This window comes from Ranitomeya imitator, chromosome 10 (genome assembly GCF_032444005.1).
Source record: "Ranitomeya imitator isolate aRanImi1 chromosome 10, aRanImi1.pri, whole genome shotgun sequence".
Taxonomy (NCBI): Eukaryota; Metazoa; Chordata; class Amphibia; order Anura; family Dendrobatidae; genus Ranitomeya; species Ranitomeya imitator.
The window spans coordinates 134,185,634-134,209,666 of NC_091291.1; the positions used below are offsets into that span (position 1 = coordinate 134,185,634).

Sequence of the window (24,033 nt, forward strand, 5' to 3'; positions counted from 1 at the left end):
TGCTATGAATATTGTACAAAAAATATAGGAAAATGTAATAGAAATAGTTTCTAAAAATCTTTAAAAAAAAAAAAAAGTTTGAATCACACCCTCCCCTTTTCTACATCCAAAAATAAAGAGATTAAACAAAAAATAATGCATATTCAATATCAAGTTTGTCTATGAAAATATAACATTATACAGAAAATAATTTAAAAAAAATTGAAACCTCAAAATTGCCATTTTTCGGCTGCTGAACTTTCCCAGAAATGCAATGTAAAGTGATCAAATATTACCAATAAAAAGTAAAAAGTATAGCTTGGCATGCAAAAAAACAAGTCCTCAAATAAAAAGGGTATGTGTCTCAGAAACCAGACACGAACCATTATATTTTTCATTTTCCAAAAATTTGTTTAAACCACTAACATAGTAAAAAAAATGTTATAAAATAATAATTAAAAAATAAGTTTGCTATCGCTGTAATTGTCCTCATGTGGGAGATCAGGTTACTGAGTGAATTGTACCACACAATGAATGGCGTAAAGACGAAACACAAAAAAAATATGGAGGAATTGTTTTTTTTCATCATTTTCTCCCACTTGGAATTTTTTTCTTTGTTTTTTTCAGTACGTTATATTTAAAACTGCACTAAAACTTTTCTAACGCTTGGAAAAAGTTGAAGAAAAAAAACAAAAGCAGAAAAATGAAAATTGGCCGAGTAAGTGTATGGGACCGTAGTGGGGTCCGCGCAACATCAAGCAGGTGGTTTTAATGTTACAGCAGTTATGTAACAGTAATGTGATATACAGCGATACAATACGGCATGTTGTATGCAGACGGAGATGGCGGAGAGGTCACAATACATATTTCTTCATCCCACTTCATAGAACGTGGACCCGCAGAAGGGCAATGGGCCAGAGCTGGATTATTCAGGACTATGGCAGGAGGAATACGCTGCTCTCTGCGGCTGGGATCACACTATCAGCTGTCAGATCTCAGAATGAACTCATCCCTTGTCATGTCGCAGTACGGTAGCTGAAATGATCCTGCTGTCCGCTAATCCAATGTGCACAGAGAGATAATCAGCGTCTCTTACTTGCTGATCCGATGACTTGTCCAGAAAACAGAAGATTTGTCTTTTCTCATATCCTCCGTCTATCCGCTGAATGGGGGCAGACAGGCGTGCTGGGATAATGAAACCATCTGACAGCACTTTTCCAGAAAGTTCAATGTTGGGGTGTCGGGGAGGAGCACAGGAGCCACCACTCTGTATATAAGGCCATTGGGTTTTGGTGCATGAACAGTTCTGTCTGACAGCTAACACTCAACGCCTGAAGAACATGGATGTGACAATCCAACATCCCTGGTTTCGCCGCCAATTTTTCTCCTTCTTTGGACCAAACAGGATCTTTGAACAGAGTTTTGGAGATCACCTTCAGGAGTCCGAACTCTTTCCCACCGCGCTGTCCCCTTTCTACTTCAAATATCCTTTCCTTAGACTTCCATCCTGGATAGAAAGCGGCTTCTCGGAGGTAATTCTCTGCTTGTTTTGTTCGTTTCCTGTGGTCCAATCTATAGGGACTAGCTGTGGTGAGACTACAACTCCCAGCATGTTCTGATAAGTCATCCAAGGATATGGGATAAGATTATGTAAAGAAAAAAGGAGTCAGAACGTCGAGGTTGGAAGTCGATAGATGAAGCTTTTATCTGTTTAGGTTCCGGAGGGTATGGCGGTAAAATATATGTTACTATCAGGGAGTAAAACGGCAATTAATCCTATAATAAAGGGACAAGGCGGATACAGCGAGGAGGGACTGAGGGTAAATATTTGCATTTTTTCTTTTGTAATGAATGGTTAGGAAAAAAGGTTTTAGGAGAAAATATTGGGGCATCTTACATGGGATCTAAGGACATTCCCTGCCCCTGAGGAATCACTATGCTAGAAGAACAATATCTGATATTCCAGCTGGATTTTTATTAGGAACCCTAGGGGTGCAACGTAAAACCAGCATTATGTAACAGCATATGGCGGTATTATTCTGGGATTTATGGGGCGGTATTGCTTTGGCTTTCCAAACATATTTTAGCATAGGGTCTGCATAACCATAAAAATGTGTGATTTGATGGAGATTTGCGGTCACACGATTTTGGGAACGAGTCGTAAGTGGTTGTGGATTTACAACACCCATTAGACGGGAAGAAAAAAAAATTAAATTGCAGAGAACTCGCAAGTGATTCATAGTCGCAGTAGCATGAGGTTTACAGTAACGTCTACGCAAAAGTGCAACCAAAAATCTTGCAGGTTTGCAGCTAGCTGCATTATATGTCTTGCAAAGTGACCACATCCGCAATCAGCACTTGCGATGTTGTAATGTGACGCTTCATGTTGATCAACCAAAGTGGCTTTTTGTTATGTGGACACCATATGGAGTCAGTATTTGGATAGTATATTGCAGTATCATCAAGACTCCTGAGCTCATCTTTCACTTTTTAAAATGCTAAAATCCATCACGATCACAACTAAATGGACTGCCAGCTCACTGAGAGATCAGATTACAGCTGTTTACTGAAGTCTATGGAGAGAAGAGTAAGGGCAGATGTCATACACAGACTCTGATGCTTCTTTTTAGTAAGTGTTTGATCTCACCCCCAGAGTATTACACACCTGCCCTGGTTATCCTAAACTCCACTTCCTTCCTCTGGGTTCGCTGCCCTTTGCTGTGCTCCAAGTTGGGTTTTACAGGCAGCCCGTAGTGGATCAATGATATCATCTCCCTAGACCTATTTAATACACATTTAGACACCCACCTGTTTTTTTGGGATTGAGACTCTAGAGTTCCTTGTTTGGTTTACTCCATTACTCGTGCTTGCTGTGTTTTCAACTTGCATTCATCCCTGCTGGATTCCACTTTGTCCGTCTTCCTTCTCCTGAGATTCAACTGTGTGCCAAGTCCTGGCTACCCATGTGCCTTCCTGCTTGCTGCATCAACGCCCAGGGTCTGTGTGCTCACCTGGACCTGAGCCTCAGAGGTTCCACTGTACCTGTGGATTCAACACAGAGCAGGATTCACAGCTACACTGCTCAGTACTGCTGCATAATGGTCTCCATACTGAGGCTTCTGGACGTGCTACATAGGAACAAGGGAACAGAAATTCCTCATGTCCCTCACACAGCACGCACAGACATCAGAAAAGCTACTCGCCTCCCTCTAGCTCAGAGAAAACTGAAAATTAGAGATATATCCTGCATTTTCACCAGTTGAGACTTATAAAAAAAATGTTTCCCTGTAAGATCACTGATATATCATTTCTTGTTTTGGTCTCTGTGTGGGATCAGAAGTCCTGTACATTCTCGTCCCACAGTAATAAATCAGTTGGCGCCGAGAGATTTCCTTATTAATAAGTACATATCCCCTTACAGTACAGACATGTAGTCAACAGCTCTGCTCGACATGTAATTCGTTTTCCTTATGAAATGCAGAAACACGAGCCGTCGTACAGCGATGTTCCGGGAGATTGCGTTATGCAATCATGTTTGTTTTCAGGTTCTTGCATTTCCTCTTTGGAGCAGATGTTATTAGTTTGGGATCTTCACTGGGGTCGCATTAATACCAATACTGTCCTGGTGCATCTCCTGACGGTCGTTAGCTGTCCCGCAGTGGTGACGTCCTAACTACCTTACATGACACCAGCGGTCATGCGCAACCATCACCGCTGAGACCAGTGACTGACTGCAGCAGTCAGATGACCATAGTCGGAACAAGGCATCCATGAATGACCAACAGGACCACCAAAGCGGCAGCATGGGGACTATACTTATGACTTTATTTCGGAAACCATCTGAGGGACGACCTAATGTTCCTGATCATGTCGCAAGGCTAGGACATTGGCCTTCAGGGTAGCTACCTTCAAAATCGGTGACACTAGAGAAATTTCTTTTGATCCAGGAGAGAGCATGGATGATTGCCAAAAAGACTCAACTTCTGATTAATGGGCCAAGGGAGGTGAAAAAAAACTTGAAAAAAACTGTTACTTACCTGCCGGAATGGCGGCGCTCCACAGTACACAGCACTCAGTCAATCGCCGGTCTGTAGGGATCAACATTTGTTGGGTGCGTTACGTGAGCTCTAACGCCTCCTAGTAGAACAAACAGTACTGAGGTTGATCCAATCTGTCTGGTGGGACACGTTATGCTGAGTACAGAAGAGCGGCGCTGGTCGGAGAGGTGGCTATAAGGGGTTTTCCAGTAGTGGACAGCCCCTTTAAAGAGTCAGGTAGGTACAGCAGTACTTAAATTATGCCTAAAAACAGACTCCATTATCCTGTACATAACCGGGAACCGGATGGTAAAAGCAACGTAGTCTTAACCACATCTGAAACTTTGGCTTTTCGAGGGTGTTCCTGGGGAGGTTGGGGGGTTGGCTTAGATGTCCTCAATATTGGGGAACATTTTGGTAAGTACAGTATGGTTAAACTATGTTTTAGTTCTGGGTTTTCAAATGTGAAGATATATTTTGGTGGAGATCCTCCATATTTAGCTGGTTGTCTAGGACCACTATCCTTTCGACCGCGGTTATAATAACATGTTCTATCGTCTTCCACAGATGAGAATGGAAAAGGACAAGTTTTCTGTTAACCTCGATGTGAAACATTTCTCCCCAGAAGAGCTGAAGGTTAAAGTGATGGGAGATTTCATTGAAATCCATGGAAAGCATGAGGAGCGTCCGGTAATAATTGGGATTCCTCCAGTTGGACCCTTCTTTACTTGGCTTTGATGACACTTGCACTACATTACTCTCTATTTCGATTTCCGTCAAGCTTTGTTGTAATTTTTGATCGCAATATTATTGCCGTCAAATTTAGCAGAACCAATAAAAGTCAAATTGTTTTTTTCTGAGAGTCCATTTAGAGCCATTATAAAGATCTTCCACCATAGTTGGTGCTTGTTGTCCTCCCTCTGTAAGCGATTCCTCCTATCCACCAAGTGACCCACCTGTCGTGCGAGGCGGAAGAAGTCTGAAGCAAGGCTGTTCCCATGGTTTTTTGGTGCAACAAAATCCATAATTATGGAGCATTTAGCTAAGTAAATGCCTCTTTAGAATTACTAGTCCATGGCTGGTAGCTATAGCACAAGCCATCATTAGTATGGAGGTTCCATGACCATAGTCCATTTTTCTTGGCCTGGGAATCATCATGCCCCTTTGTCCATTCCCAATGATGGAGCATCTTAGCTTCACGCAGTAGAAACCTTCTGTAAACGATGGTTTCTGAAGGTTTCAGAGACTTCCGGGAGAGCTGCCAACTCCTCCAGGAGCACCGGAGGTCTTCCCTTTCTCCATGAGCCTTCTAAATGTTCTAGCAGAGTTGAGAAGTTTCCTAGTTAGGTGGCAGACAAAAGGTTAAAAGTGGCCTCACATTTTTAAGTGTTTCCAGCTAAAAGCCTAGACAAATGCCATACATATCTCCCTTAAAAAATGATTGGGCATGTTGACTTGAAACATGCGTGATACTATTCTCCTCTTGAAAGTCAGCTGAACTTTGAAGATTAAGAACCCCAATGTAAAATGTCCAGCAGTGCCCCCAAATATTACAGGTCTTCAATAGTGCAAGTCTTCTTCTTTTGGTCCCCCCCCCCTAGACTCCGCAACTAGGCGAGACTGCAACTTCTACACCCCCAATAGATGGCAGGTCTTGCTGAAATCTAATATGTATGGTCACTTTGCGTCAATGTTATCCATTAATCCTACGACTGGCTATTCTCTCACTTCCCAGGATGAACACGGCTATGTTTCCAGAGACTTCCAGCGTAGATATAAAATCCCCGTGGATGTTGATCCTCTCTCCGTCACCTCATCCTTGTCCTCAGATGGAGTCCTGACCGTAACTGGACCAAGAAAACTGGCTGACGTTCCTGAGCGCTCCATCCCCATCACCCGTGAAGAGAAGGTGGCCATTGGTGCAGCTCCCAAAAAGTAGAATCTCTCAGCATCTCCAGCTAGAGGAGACACCTTTTCACCCTGCCAGAGAGAGTGCGCGCGTACTACACTGCTACATGTATTTATTTGTGCTGTCCTGTGACCAAACCAAATTACTAATGAGAATAAAGGTAAAGAGAAGCATCTGCAAGTGGCTTATTACCGATGAATTCATCGCACCAGTCAGAAGGGACCCAGGATGTTTTATGCAATTTAATAACCTGATAGTCCATTCAACTGCAGCTCACAAAACATAAGAAAATACATGAATGTGATGTCACAGCTCACCTCCTCCTGTATAATGACTGATAACACCTCTATATACAGTAGATAACACAGGATCCACCATTCACAATAGGTGATGTCACAGCTCACCTCCTCCTCCTCTACAATGACTGATAACACCTCTATATACAGTAGATAACACAGGATCCACCATTCACAATAGGTGATGTCACAGCTCACCTCCTCCTTCTGTACAATGACTGATAACACCTCTATATACAGTAGATAACACATGATCCACCATTCACAATAGATGTCACAGCTCTCCTCCTCCTGTACAATGACTGATAACATCTCTATATACAGTAGATAACACAGGATCCACCATTCACAATAGGGGATGTCACAGCTCACCTCCTCCTCCTGTATAATGACTGATAACACCTCTATATACAGTAGATAACACAGGATCCACCATTCACAATAGGTGATGGCACAGCTCACCTCCTCCTCCTGTACAATGACTGATAACACCTCTATATACAGTAGATAACACAGGATCCACCATTCACAATAGGTGATGTCACAGCTCACCTCTTCCCCCTTTCTTCACAATGACCATTCCCAGATTACAGGACACTCAGATTAGAAACTCAGCCGTTTTCCGTATAGAAGATTGTTTGTCGATGCTAATGTCCATGTTCCCACTTAGGAAGAATGCATCTAATTTTTGGCCTAGTTTCCAGTACGAAAATTGTAAGTTCTTTTAATATAGATTTTCTTTTATTAGTGAAATATATTAAAAAAAAACAACAAACCTTAGCAAACATTTTTCATTAAATCAGGTTTTATACAAGAGTCACAAATGACTGATGACAAATTCCGTTTAAAGCGTAACCGTCGTTTTAATTTTTACTGCATGAATCAATAGTACACATGAAAATAAGCAATTTTTTAATATATGTAATCGAAAAAATCTGCTTCTTTCTCTGCCAAAATTGATCAGTAATTATCAAAATGTGCAATTCTGGGGTAAAATCTGTATTCAGAAGACAGACTTTCCCATTACTAAGATTGGAGATGACATCTGCTATGGATACTAGTCTATCCACGATACACTCCCACCCCGACGCGCGTTTCGCCGTAACCTTTGTCATGGGGTTAACCCAAGGTACAGGAAAACAAGCCAAGCTACAATACCTGACACCATTTATGATCAGGTGTGGTGCTGGTTTTGAAATACAGCAGGCATGATAATCCAGTTGAATTTTCTGGTGCTCCACATCGGGCTTTGCAGATGGCCTTGAGTGCTTCCATGTGATGAACTGCCAGGGCCTATTTAAGAGCTTATAAGACTCACACCCGAGCCTTGGTATTGAATCTGAGTCCTTTACGCCACCTGCCTGCCTGCGATTTCCTGACATCCTCCGCCTGCCTGCCATTTCCTGACATCCTCCGCCTGCCATTTCCTGACATCCTCCGCCTGCCTGCCATTTCCTGACATCCTCCGCCTGCCTGCAGTTTCCTGACATCCTCCACCTGCCTGCAGTTTCCTGACATCCTCCACCTGCCTGCAGTTTCCTGACATCCTCCACCTGTCTGCGGTTTCCTGACATCCTCCGCCTGCCTGCAGTTTCCTGACATCCTCCACCTGCCTGCAGTTTCCTGACATCCTCCACCTGCCTGCAGTTTCCTGACATCCTCCACCTGCCTGCAGTTTCCTGACATCCTCCACCTGTCTGCGGTTTCCTGACATCCTCCGCCTGCCTGCAGTTTCCTGACATCCTCCACCTGTCTGCGGTTTCCTGACATCCTCCGCCTGCCTGCGGTTTCCAGCATTCCAGCTGTCTACCTACGGCTTCCAGTCCCTCTATTGACCAACCTGCTGTACCAACGCCCCTGGCCCATGTGTCCACCTGAACCTTGGGATTAGATGACCCACCTCACCCAGCGAGTCCCTGTAACTTCTCGTAACAATACATTATAACATAGAACTCCTAGACGTGATGAATTTGTTGTACTCACTGAAAATTCAAGACAAAATATCTGTGTAATGCTGCTATTAAAATGAGCACTTTATGGGTCAAGGTATCAAGTGAGGAAGCTGCAGCTTGTACCAAGCAGCAGCAGGAAGGTCACTGAGGAGATGTCAATCAGAGTAGGTGGTTGGAGATAAAGCTGGAGGAGATTCCACAGGGGGAGGGGGGACACAGAGGAAATATCAATCAGGTTAAGTGGGCAGAGGTTCAGCAGCAGGGGAAGAGAAGCTGATAGGTGAGCGGAAATTCAGCAGCAGAGAGGGGGGACACTGAGGAGCTGAAGAGACTGACTTTACTCTTTCAAAAACAATTATATTCTCATTCTGATATGAATTATTAAAGTAAGTATAGCAGTGACATCAGGTCTAAGTGATCTATTTAATAGCGTATACAGTTCATACAGTGAAATCTGGTGACCGATCCATGTTCACAATTACATTTACTGTACATATAGCCAAGAATTAGCTCCAGAATACCAACGAGTTTATAGTTAAGAGCTGCCGTAGTCGATCATATAGCAGGATTTGTGTGGAGGTCGGTACTGTGGTGGATTTAGTTCGGGTTGATGTCCTGGGAAAACATGAGGCTCTCTCCTGAAAACTGAAAATAAAGGAACACTGGAGTTAGCGCCCATACAGACATCAATCAGTATGTGCTGTATATGTACTGTATATTTCAGGAAACTATGGCCGCTAACTATGGCTCGGCCTGGAGATGCCTCACGATGAGGCATCAGCGCTGACATCGCGTCATTACCCTATATACTAAACAGAACCCCGGCAACTCCAACACTGGACGCAGCTTTGTCCGAGGCAGAAACGTTATAAATCAAAGATACGGCGGGAGATGGGTAGAAAGTCAATTCAAGGGGTGACTTACTCCACTACAGTGGGCAGCGGGCAGGCATCTACTCACCCCTGCCTGGATTGCTCGTTACCCTTAGGGTCTATTATTTTACCCTTCCAAGTACCAACTTATAATCACAAACCATTGGAAAGACGGGAGCCCTTACCCCAATCTATAAGCTGGTCGCTCGTCTCCATCATGGATGGCAGAACGATTTGCCCATGAGTGTGACAAGTGGCCCAGGAAGAGGGTAAGTTGGTGGCTGCCCATTACCCTATATTGTTGAGAAGATAACCCTATATCTGGGGGCTGCACATTTCTTTTCCATATGTATATATCTGTCCACCACAGCTTTTGGAATTGGGACTATACCAGTGTTCTCCAGTTTAGATGTCCCTTGACTGTACACATATTGCGTTGGATTGCTTGTCAGCCATGCTGGCCCTTAGGTGTAAGGGTCAGCGGCCCAGAACCAGGAGAGTCTATGATCTCTACCGTTACTTTGGGATCGCTGTCTCAATGTTCTTACTGGCATTTGTTTTAGGAACCTGAGAAAGGCTCCATATCTCCGGGAAATAAGTGAAAACCCTACATATGAGTATATGAAGATATGACCTGATGGGAGAGGTTGGACCCCACGTGCAGTCCTCTACCTTGTCTCTCTGCAGGACCACCATTCCTGAGATAGTCCATGTTATACGAGGTCTCATAGTAGTGAGCGTACTGAAAAAAAAAAAAAGATCAAAAGTTTGATTAGTGATCTACCTTGTGATTACATCTGATGCCTCGTTATTTCCCTGACGCCATGTGTAGTCCTATTCATTTAACCCATGGGGCCACATACAGGACTCATTGATGGACCAACATCCAAAAGGAGGACGTTGTGCTGATTTCGGAAGTTTAGCTTCTGGTTACTTTTATCTTTCTTTTCCAAGTGTGCCTCTCATGTCTGATAGCTTTTCAGAATGTGTCCTGTGTACACTTCAGGAATAACTATTTCTGCATTTTTTCAGCATCTGCAGGATCTGCCTCCCATTTTCAGCCGTCTCTGAGCTAGTGGGCAAAGACTAGCTACTACAGTGTCTGCCATACACCGCACACACAGACATGAGGGATTCCTGTTCTCCTGTCTCTGTGTAGCACATGTTCAGCAGCAGCATGGAAGACAATATAAAGCAGCACTGAGCAGTGTAGATGTGCACCCAGCTCAGGATCAGATATAAAAACTTCTTAAAAAAGAAGTAGCATGGTCACTCTCTGAGCTAATGGGTAGAGACTAGCTGATATGGTGTCTGCCATACACAGGACACTCAGATATGAGGGATTTCTGCTCCCCTATCTCTGTGATGCCCATATTCAGAAGCAGCAGCACTGGTATGGAGGACAATATCCTGAAGTACTGAACAATGTAGCTGTGAATCCAGCTAAAAAAAAACTGTTAAAGGAGTAGAATGATTGCGCTCTCTGCTCCACCCCTTCTCCATAGACTTTAACCCCTTCCCGACCCATGACGCCATGTAGGCGTCATGAAAGTCGGTGCCAATCCGACCCATGACGCCTATGTGGCGTCATGGAAAGATCGCGTCCCTGCAGATCAGGTGAAAGGGTTAACTCCCATTTCACCCGGCCTGCAGGGACAGGAGGAGTTGTACTTTAGCCCAGGGGGGGTGGCTTCACCCCCCCGTGCCTACGATCGCTCTGATTGGCTGTTGAAAGTGAAACTGCCAATCAGAGCGATTTGTAATATTTCACCTATGAAAACTGGTGAAATATTACAATCCAGCCATGGCCGATGCTGCAATACCATCGGCCATGGCTGGAAACACTAATGTGCCCCCACCCCACCGATCGCCCCCCCAGCCCTCCGATCTGTCCGGTACACTGCTCCGGCTCCCCTCCGTCCTGTGCTCCGCTCCCCCCGTGCTCTTCTCCGCTCACCCCCGTGCTCCAATCACCCCCCCGTGCTCCAATCACCCCCCTGCACTCCGATCCACCGCCCCGTGCTCCGTTCCACCCCCCCGTGCTCCGTTCCACCCCCCCCCCGTGCTCCGTTCCACCCCCCCGTGCTCCGTTCCACCCCCCATGCTCCGATCCCCCCCCCCGTGCTCCCCCCCCACCCCATCATACTTACCGATCCTGCCGGGGTCCGTCCGTCTTCTCCCCGGGCGCCGCCATCTTCCAAAATGGCGGGCGCATGCGCAGTGCGCCCGCCGAATCTGCCGGCCGGCAGATTCGTTCCAAGGTGCATTTTGATCACTGAGATATAATCTATCTCAGTGATCAAAATAAAAAAAATAATAAATGACCCCCCCCCCTTTGTCACCCCCATAGGTAGGGACAATAAAAAAATAAAGAAATTTTTTTTTTTCCACTAATGTTAGAATAGGGTTAGGGTTAGGGTTAGGGGTAGGGTTAGGGGTAGGGTTAGGGGTAGGGTTTCGGTATGTGCACACGTATTCTGGTCCTCTGGATTTTTCCGCTGCGGATTTGATAAATCCGCAGTGCTAAACCGCTGCGGATTTACCGCGGTTTTTCTGCGCATTTCACTGCGGTTTTACAACTGCGATTTTCTATTGGAGCAGTTGTAAAACCGCTGCGGAATCCGCAGAAAGAAGTGACATGCTGCGGAATGTAAACCGCTGCGTTTCCGTGCAGTTTTTCCGCAGCATGTGTACAGCGATTTTTGTTTCCCATAGGTTTACATTGAACTGTAAACTCATGGGAAACTGCTGCGGATCCTCAGCGTTTTCCGCAGTGTGTGCACATACCTTTAGAATTAGGCTATGTGCACACTGTGCGGATTTGGCTGCGGATTGGCCGCTGCGGATTCGCAGCAGTGTTCCATCAGGTTTACAGTACCATGTAAACCTATGGAAAACCAAATCCGCTGTGCCCATGTTGCGGAAAATACCGCGCGGAAACGCTGCGTTGTATTTTCCGCAGCATGTCAATTCTTTGTGCGGATTCCGCAGCGTTTTACACCTGTTCCTCAATAGGAATCCGCAGGTGAAATCTGCACAAAAAACACTGGAAATCCGCGGAAAATCCGCAGGTAAAACGCAGTGCCTTTTACCCGCGGATTTTTCAAAAATGATGCTGAAAAATCTCACACGAATCGGCAACGTGGGCACATAGCCTTAGGGTTAGGGTTGGAATTAGGGTTGTGGTTAGGGTTATGGCTACAGTTGGGATTAGGGTTAGGGGTGTGGGGGGGTTAGTGTTGGAGTTAGAATTGAGGGGTTTCCGCTGTTTAGGCACATCAGGGGTCTCCAAACGCAACATGGCGCCACCATTGATTCCAGCCAATCTCGTATTCAAAAAGTCAAATGGTGCTCCCTCACTTCCGAGCCCCGACGTGTGCCCAAACAGTGGTTTACCCCCACATATGGGGTACCAGCATACTCAGGACAAACTGCACAACAATTATTGGGGTCCAATTTCTCCTGTTACCCTTGTGAATATAAAAAAATGCTTGCTAAAACATCATTTTTGAGGAAAGAAAAATGATTTTTTATTTTCACGGCTCTGCGTTGTAAACGTCTGTGAAGCACTTGGGGGTTCAAAGTGCTCACGACATATCTAGATAAGTTCCTTGGGGGGGTCTAGTTTCTAAAATGGGGTCACTTGTGGGGGGTTTCTACTGTTTAGGCACACCAGGGGCTCTGCAAACGCAACGTGACGCCCACAGAGCATTCCATCAAAGTCTGCATTTCAAAAGTCACTACTTCCCTTCTGAGCCCCGACGTGTGCCCAAACAGTGGTTTACCCCCACACATGGGGTATCAGCGTACTCAGGAGAAACTGGACAACAACTTTTGGGGTCCAACTTCTCCTGTAACCCTTGGGAAAATAAAAAATTCTGGGCTAAATAATTATTTTTGAGGAAAGAAAACGTATTTATTATTTTCACGGCTCTGCATTATAAACTTCTGTGAAGCACTTGGGGGTTCAAAGTGCTCACCACACATCTAGATAAGTTCCTTTCGGGGTCTAGTTTCCAAAATGGGGTCACTTGTGGGGGGTTTCTACTGTTTAGCCACATCAGGTGCTCTGCAAACGCAACGTGACGCCCACAGACCATTCCATCAAAGTCTGCATTTCTAAACGTCACTACTTCACTTCCGAGCCCCAGCATGTGCCCAAACAGTAGTTTACCCCCACATATGGGGTATCAGCGTACTCAGGAGAAACTGGACAACAACTTTTGGGGTCAAATTTCTCCTGTTACCCTTGGGAAAATAAAAAATTGCAGGCTAAAAGATCATTTTTGAGAAAATAATTTTTTTTTTTATTTTCATGGCTCTGCGTTATAAACTTCTGTGAAGCACTTGGGGGTTCAAAGTCCTCACCACACATCTAGATTAGTTCCTTGGGGGTCTAGTTTCCAAAATGGGGCAATTTCTCGGGGATCTCCAATGTTTAGGCACACAGGGGCTCTCCAAACGTGACATGGTGTCCGCTAATGATTGGAGCTAATTTTCCATTTAAAAAGCCAAATGGCGTGCCTTCCCTTCCGAGCCCTGCCGTGCGCCCAAACAGTGGTTTACCCCCACATATGGGGTATCAGCGTACTCAGGACAAACTGTACAACAACATTTGGGGTCCAATTTCTCCTATTACCCTTGGCAAAATAGGAAATTCCAGGCTAAAAAATCATTTTTGAGGAAAGAAAAATTATTTTTTATTTTCATGGCTCTGCGTTATAAACTTCTGTGAAGCACCTGGGGGTTTAAAGTGCTCAATATGCATCTAGATAAGTTCCTTGGGGGGTCTATTTTCCAAAATGGGGTCACTTGTGGGGGAGCGCCAATGTTTAGGCACACAGGGGCTCTCCAAACGCGACATGGTGTCGCACTAACGATGGAGATAATTTTTCATTCAAAAAGTCAAATGGCGCTCCTTCCCTTCCGAGCCTTACCATGTGCCCAAACAGTGGTTTACCCCCACATGTGAGGTATTGGTGTACTCAGGAGAAATTGCCCAACAAATTTTAGGATCCATTTTATCCTGTTGCCCATGTGAAAATGAAAAAATTGAGGCTAAAAGAATTTTTTTGTGAAAAAAAAGTACTTTTTCATTTTTACGGATCAATTTGTGAAGCACCTGGGGGTTCAAAGTGCTCACTATGCATCTAGTTAAGTTCCTTGGGGCGTCTAGTTTCCAAAATGGGGTCACTTATGGGGGAGCTCCAATTTTTAGACACACGGGGGCTCTCCAAATGTGACATGGTGTCCACTAAAGAGTGGAGCCAATTTTTCTTTCAAAAAGTCAAATGGCGCTCCTTCCCTTCCAAGCCCTGCCGTGCGCCCAAACAGTGGTTTACCCCCACATATGAGGTATCAGCGTACTCAGGACAAATTGGACAACAACTTTCGTGGTTCAGTTTCTCCTTTTACCATTGGGAAAATAAAAAAATTGTTGCTAAAAGATAATTTTTGTGACTAAAAAGTTAAATGTTCATTTTTTCCTTCCATGTTGCTTCTGCTGCTGTGAAGCACCTGAAGGGTTAATAAACTTCTTGAATGTGGTTTTGAGTACCTTGAGGGGTACAGTTTTTAGAATGGTGTCACTTTTGGGTATTTTCAGCCATATAGATCCCTCAAACTGACTTCAAATGGGAGGTGGTCCCTAAAAAAAATGGTTTTGTAAATTTCGTTGTAAAAATGAGAAATCGCTGGTCAAATTTTAACCCTTATAACTTCCTAGCAAAAAAAAATTTTGTTTCCAAAATTGTGCAGATGTAAAGTAAACATGTGGGAAATGTTATTTATTAACTATTCTGTGTCACATAACTCTTCCGTTTTTATCACAAATAAACGCAGAATTTATTGACCTAAATTTACCACTAACATGAAGCCCAATATGTCGCGAAAAAACAATCTCAGAACCGCTAGGATCCATTGAAGCGTTCCTGAGTTATTACCTCATAAAGGGACACTGGTCAGAATTGCAAAAAACGGCAAGGTCTTTAAGGTCAAAATAGGCTGGGTCATGAAGGGGTTAATAGGCAGCTGCAATCTGATTCCTCACTGAGCGGGCAATCAATGCTGTCTAGAATAATACATATTTTAGCAGTTTTTCTGAGTGAATGAGGCATTCGGGAGACAAGGACAGGAAATGAAGCAGATTATTATGGCACACTACATGACACTTTCTTATATTTGCTTGTACTATTGATTTACATTAAGTTTTTGGAAACAAAAGTGACCGTTTAAGAGAAGTAGTGAAATAGGTTCCCCATGGGTCTCGGCCTCCCGTCATCGGTACCTGGGATGGCAGCGGCCTCCGCTGCTCTAGTTTACACAGGTCGTAACGCTCCTGGTTCCAGTTCCCTATGAGCGTCTTGTCGCGGTACGCGTCCTCCTGGGTCGTGCACCTCCATCCGTACTGCCGGAATTTGGTCTCGGGTCTGAGGTCCATCCAAACCTCACCATGGCCGTTTGCTTTAAGATCGGAAGCAAAATGCGACATTCTGCAGAAGAAGAAAAGTAAAAGAAGAAAAGGACGGTATATACATCCCCAGGACGGTATATACATCCCCAGGACGGTATATACATCCCCAGGACGGTATATACATCCCCAGGACGGTATATACATCCCCAGGACGGTATATACATCCCCAGGACGGTATATACATCCCCAGGACGGTATATACATCCCCAGGACGGTATATACATCCCCAGGACGGTATATTCATCCCCAGGACGGTATATACATCCCCAGGACGGTATATTCATCCCCAAGACGGTATATACATCCCCAGGACGGTATATTGATCCCCAGGACAGTATATACATCACCAGGACGGTATATCCATCCCCAGGACGGTATATACATCCCCAGGACGGTATATACATCCCCAGGACGGTATATACATCCCCAGGACGGTATATTCATCCCCAGGACGGTATATCCATCCCCAGGACGGTATATCCATCCCCAGGACGGTATATTCATCCCCAGGACGGTATATTCATCCCCAGGACGGTATATACAGTGGGGCAAAAAAGTATTTAGTCAGTCAGCAATAGTGCAAGTTCCACCACTTAAAAAGATGAGAGGCGTCTGTAATTTACATCATAGGTAGACCTCAACTATGGGAGACAAACTGAGAAAAAAAAATCCAGAAAATCACATTGTCTGTTTTTTTTAACATTTTATTTGCATATTATGGTGGAAAATAAGTATTTGGTCAGAAACAAACAATCAAGATTTCTGGCTCTCACAGACCTGTAACTTCTTCTTTAAGAGTCTCCTCTTTCCTCCACTCATTACCTGTAGTAATGGCACCTGTTTAAACTTGTTATCAGTATAAAAAGACACCTGTGCACACCCTCAAACAGTCTGACTCCAAACTCCACTATGGTGAAGACCAAAGAGCTGTCAAAGGACACCAGAAACAAAATTGTAGCCCTGCACCAGGCTGGGAAGACTGAATCTGCAATAGCACACCAGCTTGGAGTGAAGAAATCAACAGTGGGAGCAATAATTAGAAAATGGAAGACATACAAGACCACTGATAATCTCCCTCGATCTGGGGCTCCACGCAAAATCCCACCCCGTGGGGTCAGAATGATCACAAGAACGGTGAGCAAAAATCCCAGAACCACGCGGGGTGACCTAGTGAATGAACTGCAGAGAGCTGGGACCAATGTAACAAGGCCTACCATAAGTAACACACTACGCCACCATGGACTCAGATCCTGCAGTGCCAGACGTGTCCCACTGCTTAAGCCAGTACATGTCCGGGCCCGTCTGAAGTTTGCTAGAGAGCATTTGGATGATCCAGAGGAGTTTTGGGAGAATGTCCTATGGTCTGATGAAACCAAACTGGAACTGTTTAGTAGAAACACAACTTGTCGTGTTTGGAGGAAAAAGAATACTGAGTTGCATCCATCAAACACCATACCTACTGTAAAGCATGGTGGTGGAAACATCATGCTTTGGGGCTGTTTCTCTGCAAAGGGGCCAGGACGACTGATCCGGGTACATGAAAGAATGAATGGGGCCATGTATCGTGAGATTTTGAGTACAAACCTCCTTCCATCAGCAAGGGCATTGAAGATGAAACGTGGCTGGGTCTTTCAACATGACAATGATCCAAAGCACACCGCCAGGGCAACGAAGGAGTGGCTTCGTAAGAAGCATTTCAAGGTCCTGGAGTGGCCTAGCCAGTCTCTAGATCTCAACCCTATAGAAAACCTTTGGAGGGAGTTGAAAGTCCGTGTTGCCAAGCGAAAAGCCAAAAACATCACTGCTCTAGAGGAGATCTGCATGGAGGAATGGGCCAACATACCAACAACAGTGTGTGGCAACCTTGTGAAGACTTACAGAAAACGTTTGACCTCTGTCATTGCCAACAAAGGATATATTACAAAGTATTGAGATGAAATTTTGTTTCTGACCAAATACTTATTTTCCACCATAATATGCAAATAAAATGATAAAAAAACAGACAATGTGATTTTCTGGATTTTTTTTTCTCAGTTTGTCTCCCATAGTTGAGGTCTACCTATGATGTAAATTACAGACGCCTCTCATCTTTTTAAGTGGTGGAACTTGCACTATTGCTGACTGACTAAATACTTTTTTGCCCCACTGTACATCCCCAGGACGGTATATTCATCCCCAAGACGGTATATACATCCCCAGGATGGTATATTGATCCCCAGGACGGTATATTCATCACCAGGACGGTATATATATCACCAGGACGGTATATTCATCCCCAGGACGGTATATTCATCCCCAGGACGGTATATTCATCCCCAGGACGGTATGTACATCACCAGGACGGTATATACATCCCCAGGACGGTATATACATCCCCAGGACGGTATATTCATCCCCAGGACGGTATATACATCCCCAGGACGGTATATTCATCGCCAGGACGGTATATTCATCCCCAGGACGGTATATTCATCACCAGGACGGTATATCCATTCCCAGGACGGTATATTCATCACCAGGACGGTATATTCATCACCAGGATGGTATATTCATCCCCAGGACGGTATATACATCACCAGGACGGTATATTCATCACCAGGATGGTATATTCATCCCCAGGACGGTATATTCATCCCCAGGACGGTATATTCATCCCCAGGACGGTATATACATCCCCAGGACGGTATATACATCCCCAGGACGGTATATTCATCCCCAGGACGGTATATTCATCCCCAGGACGGTATATTCATCCCCAGGACGGTATGTACATCACCAGGAAGGTATATTGATCCCCAGGACGGTATATCCATCCCCAGGACGGTATATACATCCCCAGGACGGTATATACATCCCCAGGACGGTATATACATCCCCAGGACGGTATATACATCCCCAGGACGGTATATACATCCCCAGGACGGTATATACATCCCCAGGACGGTATATTCATCCCCAGGACAGTATATACATCCCCAGGACGGTATATTCATCCCCAGGACGGTATATTCATCCCCAGGACGGTATATACATCCCCAGGACGGTATATACATCACCAGGACTGTATATACGGTACATCCCCAGGACGGTATATTCATCCCCAGGACGGTATATTCATCCCCAGGACGGTATATTCATCCCCAGGACGGTATATACATCCCCAGGACGGTATATTCATCCCCAGGACGGTATATTCATCCCCAGGACAGTATATACATCACCAGGATGGTATATTCATCCCCAGGACGGTATATACATCACCAGGACTGTATATACGGTACATCCCCAGGACGGTATATTCATCCCCAGGACGGTATATTCATCCCCAGGACGGTATATACATCCCCAGGACGGTATATTCATCCCCAGGACGGTATATTCATCCCCAGGACGGTATATACATCACCAGGACGGTATATTCATCCCCAGGACGGTATATACATCCCCAGGACGATATATACATCACCAGGACGGTATATACATCCCCAGTACGGTATATTCATCCCCAGGACGGTATATACATCACCAGGACGGTATATTCATCCCCAGGACGGTATATACATCCCCAGGACGATATATTCATCCCCAGGACGGTATATTCATCCCCAGGACGGTATATACATCACTAGGACTGTATATACGGTACATCCCCAGGACGGTATATCCATCCCCAGGACGGTATATACATCACCAGGACGGTATATACATCCCCAGGACGGTATATACATCACCAGGACGGTATATTCATCACCAGGACGGTATATACATCCCCAGGACGGTATATTCATCACTAGGACTGTATATACGGTACATTCCCAGGACGGTATATTCATCCCCAGGACGGTATATACATCCCCAGGACGGTATATACATCACCAGGACGGTATATACATCCCCAGGACGGTATATACATCCCCAGGACGGTATATACATCCCCAGGACGGTATATACATCCCCAGGGCGGTATATACATCCCCCGGGGCGGTATATACATCCCCAGGATGGTATATTCATCACCAGGACGGTATATACATCCCCAGGACGGTATATACATCCCCAGGACGGTATATTGATCCCCAGGACGGTATATTGATCCCCAGGACGGTATATTCATCACCAGGACGGTATATTCATCCCCAGGACGGTATATACATCCCCAGGACGGTATATACATCCCCAGGACGGTATATTCATCCCCAGGACGGTATATTCATCCCCAGGACGGTATATTCATCCCCAGGACGGTATATTCATCCCCAGGACGGTATATTCATCCCCAGGACGGTATATCCATCCCCAGGACGGTATATACATCACCAGGACGGTATATACATCCCCAGGACAATATATTCATCCCCAGGACGGTATATACATCCCCAGGACGGTATATTGATCCCCAAGACGGTATATACATCCCCAGGACGGTATATTGATCCCCCAGGACGGTATATTGATCCCCAGGACGGTATATTCATCACCAGGATGGTATATTCATCACCAGGACGGTATATTCATCACCAGGACGGTATATTCATCACCAGGACGGTATATTCATCACCAGGACGGTATAATCATCCCCAGGACGGTATATACATCACCAGGACGGTATATACATCACCCGGACGGTATATACATCACCAGGACGGTATAATCATCCCCAGGACGGTATATTCATCCCCAGGACGGTATATACATCACCCGGACGGTATATACATCACCAGGACGGTATATTCATCCCCAGGACGGCATATTCATCCCCAGGACGGTATGTACATCACCAGGACGGTATATTGATCCCCAAGACGGTATATACATCCCCAGGACGGTATATACATCACCAGGACGGTATATACATCACCAGGACGGTATATACATCACCAGGACGGTATATACATCCCCAGGACGGTATATACATCCCCAGGACGGTATATTCATCCCCAGGACGGTATATTCATCCCCAGGACGGTATATTCATCCCCAGGATGGTATATACATCCCCAAAACGGTATATTGATCCCCAGGACGGTATATACATCCCCAGGACGGTATATACATCCCCAAAACGGTATATTGATCCCCAGGACGGTATATACATCCCCAGGACGGTATATTCATCCCCAGGACGGTATATTCATCCCCAGGACAGTATATACATCCCCAGGACGGTATATTCATCACCAGGACGGTATATACATCCCCAGGACGGTATATTCATCACCAGGACGATATATTCATCCCCAGGACGGTATATACATCCCCAGGACGGTATATTCATCCCCAGGACGGTATATTCATCCCCAGGACGGTATATTCATCCCCAGGACGGTATATACATCACCAGGACGGTATATTCATCCCCAGGACGGTATGTACATCACCTGGACGGTATATTGATCCCCAAGACGGTATATACATCACCAGGACTGTATATACGGTACATCCCCAAAACGGTATCTTGATCCCCAGGACGGTATATCCATCCCCAGGACGGTATATCCATCCCCAGGACGGTATATCCATCCCCAGGACGGTATATACATCCCCAGGACGGTATATACATCCCCAGGACGGTATATACATCCCCAGGACGGTATATACATCCCCAGGACGGTATATACATCACCAGGACGGTATATTCATCACCAGGACGGTATATTCATCACGAGGACGGTATATTCATCCCCAGGACGGTATATTCATCACGAGGACGGTATATTCATCCCCAGGACGGTATATACATCACCAGGACGGTATATACATCACCAGGACGGTATATACATCCCCAGGACGTTATATTCATTCCCAGGACGGTATATTCATCCCCAGGACGGTATATTCATCCCCAGGACGGTATATTCATCACCAGGACGGTATATTCATCCCCAGGACGGTATATACATCCCCAGGACGGTATATACATCCCCAGGACGGTATATACATCACCAGGACGGTATATTCATCACCAGGACAGTATATTCATCCCCAGGACGGTATATTCATTCCCAGGACGGTATATTCATCCCCAGGACGGTATATACATCACCAGGACGGTATATTCATCCCCAGGACGGTATGTACATCACCTGGACGGTATATTGATCCCCAAGACGGTATATACATCACCAGGACTGTATATACGGTACATCCCCAAAACGGTATCTTGATCCCCAGGACGGTATATCCATCCCCAGGACGGTATATCCATCCCCAGGACGGTATATCCATCCCCAGGACGGTATATACATCCCCAGGACGGTATATACATCCCCAGGACGGTATATACATCCCCAGGACGGTATATACATCCCCAGGACGGTATATACATCCCCAGGACGGTATATACATCCCCAGGACGGTATATTCATCACCAGGACGGTATATTCATCACGAGGACGGTATATTCATCCCCAGGACGGTATATACATCACCAGGACGGTATATACATCACCAGGACGGTATATACATCCCCAGGACGTTATATTCATTCCCAGGACGGTATATTCATCCCCAGGACGGTATATTCATCCCCAGGACGGTATATTCATCACCAGGACGGTATATTCATCCCCAGGACGGTATATACATCCCCAGGACGGTATATACATCCCCAGGACGGTATATACATCCCCAAGACGGTATATTCATCACCAGGACGGTATATTCATCCCCAGGACGGTATATTCATCCCCAGGACGGTATATACATCCCCAGGACGGTATATACATCACCAGGACGGTATATACATCCCCAGGACGGTATATACATCCCCAGGACGGTATATACATCCCCAGGACGGTATATACATCCCCAGGACGGTATATACATCACCAGGACGGTATATTCATCACCAGGACGGTATATTCATCACGAGGACGGTATATTCATCCCCAGGACGGTATATACATCACCAGGACGGTATATACATCACCAGGACGGTATATACATCCCCAGGACGTTATATTCATTCCCAGGACGGTATATTCATCCCCAGGACGGTATATTCATCCCCAGGACGGTATATTCATCCCCAGGACGGTATATACATCCCCAGGACGGTATATACATCCCCAGGACGGTATATACATCACCAGGACGGTATATTCATCACGAGAACGGTATATTCATCCCCAGGACGGTATATACATCACCAGGACGGTATATACATCACCAGGACGGTATATACATCCCCAGGACGTTATATTCATCCCCAGGACGGTATATTCATCCCCAGGACGGTATATACATCACCAGGACGGTATATTCATCCCCAGGACGGTATATACATCCCCAGGACGGTATATACATCCCCAGGACGGTATATTTATCACCAGGACGGTATATTCATCCCCAGGACGGTATATTCATCACCAGGACGGTATATACATCCCCAGGACGGTATATACATCCCCAGGACGGTATATCCATCCCCAGGACGGTATATCCATCCCCAGGACGGTATATCCATCCCCAGGACGGTATATCCATCCCCAGGACGGTATATACATCCCCAGGACGGTATATACATCCCCAGGACGGTATATACATCACCAGGACGGTATATTCATCACCAGGACGGTATATACATCCCCAGGACGGTATATTCATCACGAGGACGGTATATTCATCCCCAGGACGGTATATACATCACCAGGACGGTATATACATCACCAGGACGGTATATACATCCCCAGGACGTTATATTCATCCCCAGGACGGTATATTCATCCCCAGGACGGTATATTCATCCCCAGGACGGTATATACATTCCCAGGACGGTATATACATCCCCAGGACGGTATATACATCACCAGGACGGTATATTCATCCCCAGGACGGTATATACATCCCCAGGACGGTATATACATCCCCAGGACGGTATATACATCCCCAGGACGGTATATTCATCACCAGGACGGTATATTCATCCCCAGGACGGTATATACATCCCCAGGACGGTATATTCATCACCAGGACGGTATATTCATCCCCAGGACGGTATATACATCCCCAGGACGGTATATTCATCACCAGGACGGTATATTCATCCCCAGGACGGTATATACATCCCCAGGACGGTATATACATCCCCAGGACGGTATATACATCCCCAGGACGGTATATTCATCTCCAGGACGGTATATTCATCCCCAGGACGGTATATACATCCCCAGGACGGTATATACATCCCCAGGACGGTATATACATCCCCAGGACGGTATATACATCCCCAGGACGGTATATACATCACCAGGACGGTATATTCATCACCAGGACGGTATATTCATCACGAGGACGGTACATTTCCCCTCCTCACACTCTGCCTTCAGCCTCCATCATGTCCATCCTCTGCACTCCTCCCACTACTGTCCATTACACCTCCTCAGGGTCCTCACCCATCACCACGAGCCCCGGGGACTCATGCGCACGTACCCGGGGGTCGGTTGGAGAGTACAAATCCGGTTATGTTGCTGCGTTGCTTAGTAACAGGCCGTGACGTCATCAGCGTGCGCCGCAGA

The 24,033-nt window shown here is 45.6% G+C and overlaps 2 protein-coding genes across 2 annotated transcripts; one reads left to right on the forward strand and one right to left on the reverse strand.

Annotated features, from left to right (window-relative positions):
• Positions 1-956: 956 nt before the first annotated feature.
• LOC138651823 (alpha-crystallin B chain) lies at positions 957-6,098 on the forward strand. The gene is made up of 3 exons (XM_069742351.1): positions 957-1,511; positions 4,584-4,706; positions 5,752-6,098. Exons 1-3 carry the CDS (start codon positions 1,320-1,322, stop codon positions 5,953-5,955), a joined length of 519 nt encoding a protein of 172 aa, XP_069598452.1. The 5' UTR covers positions 957-1,319; the 3' UTR covers positions 5,956-6,098.
• A 2,484-nt stretch (positions 6,099-8,582) lies between these two features.
• CFAP68 (cilia and flagella associated protein 68) lies at positions 8,583-24,020 on the reverse strand. Its single transcript, XM_069742352.1, has 4 exons — positions 23,948-24,020; positions 15,332-15,536; positions 9,718-9,787; positions 8,583-8,818 (listed from the first exon to the last, which is right to left on the reverse strand). Exons 2-4 carry the CDS (start codon positions 15,533-15,535, stop codon positions 8,709-8,711), a joined length of 384 nt encoding a protein of 127 aa, XP_069598453.1. The 5' UTR covers position 15,536; positions 23,948-24,020; the 3' UTR covers positions 8,583-8,708.
• Between the last annotated feature and the right edge of the window lie 13 nt (positions 24,021-24,033).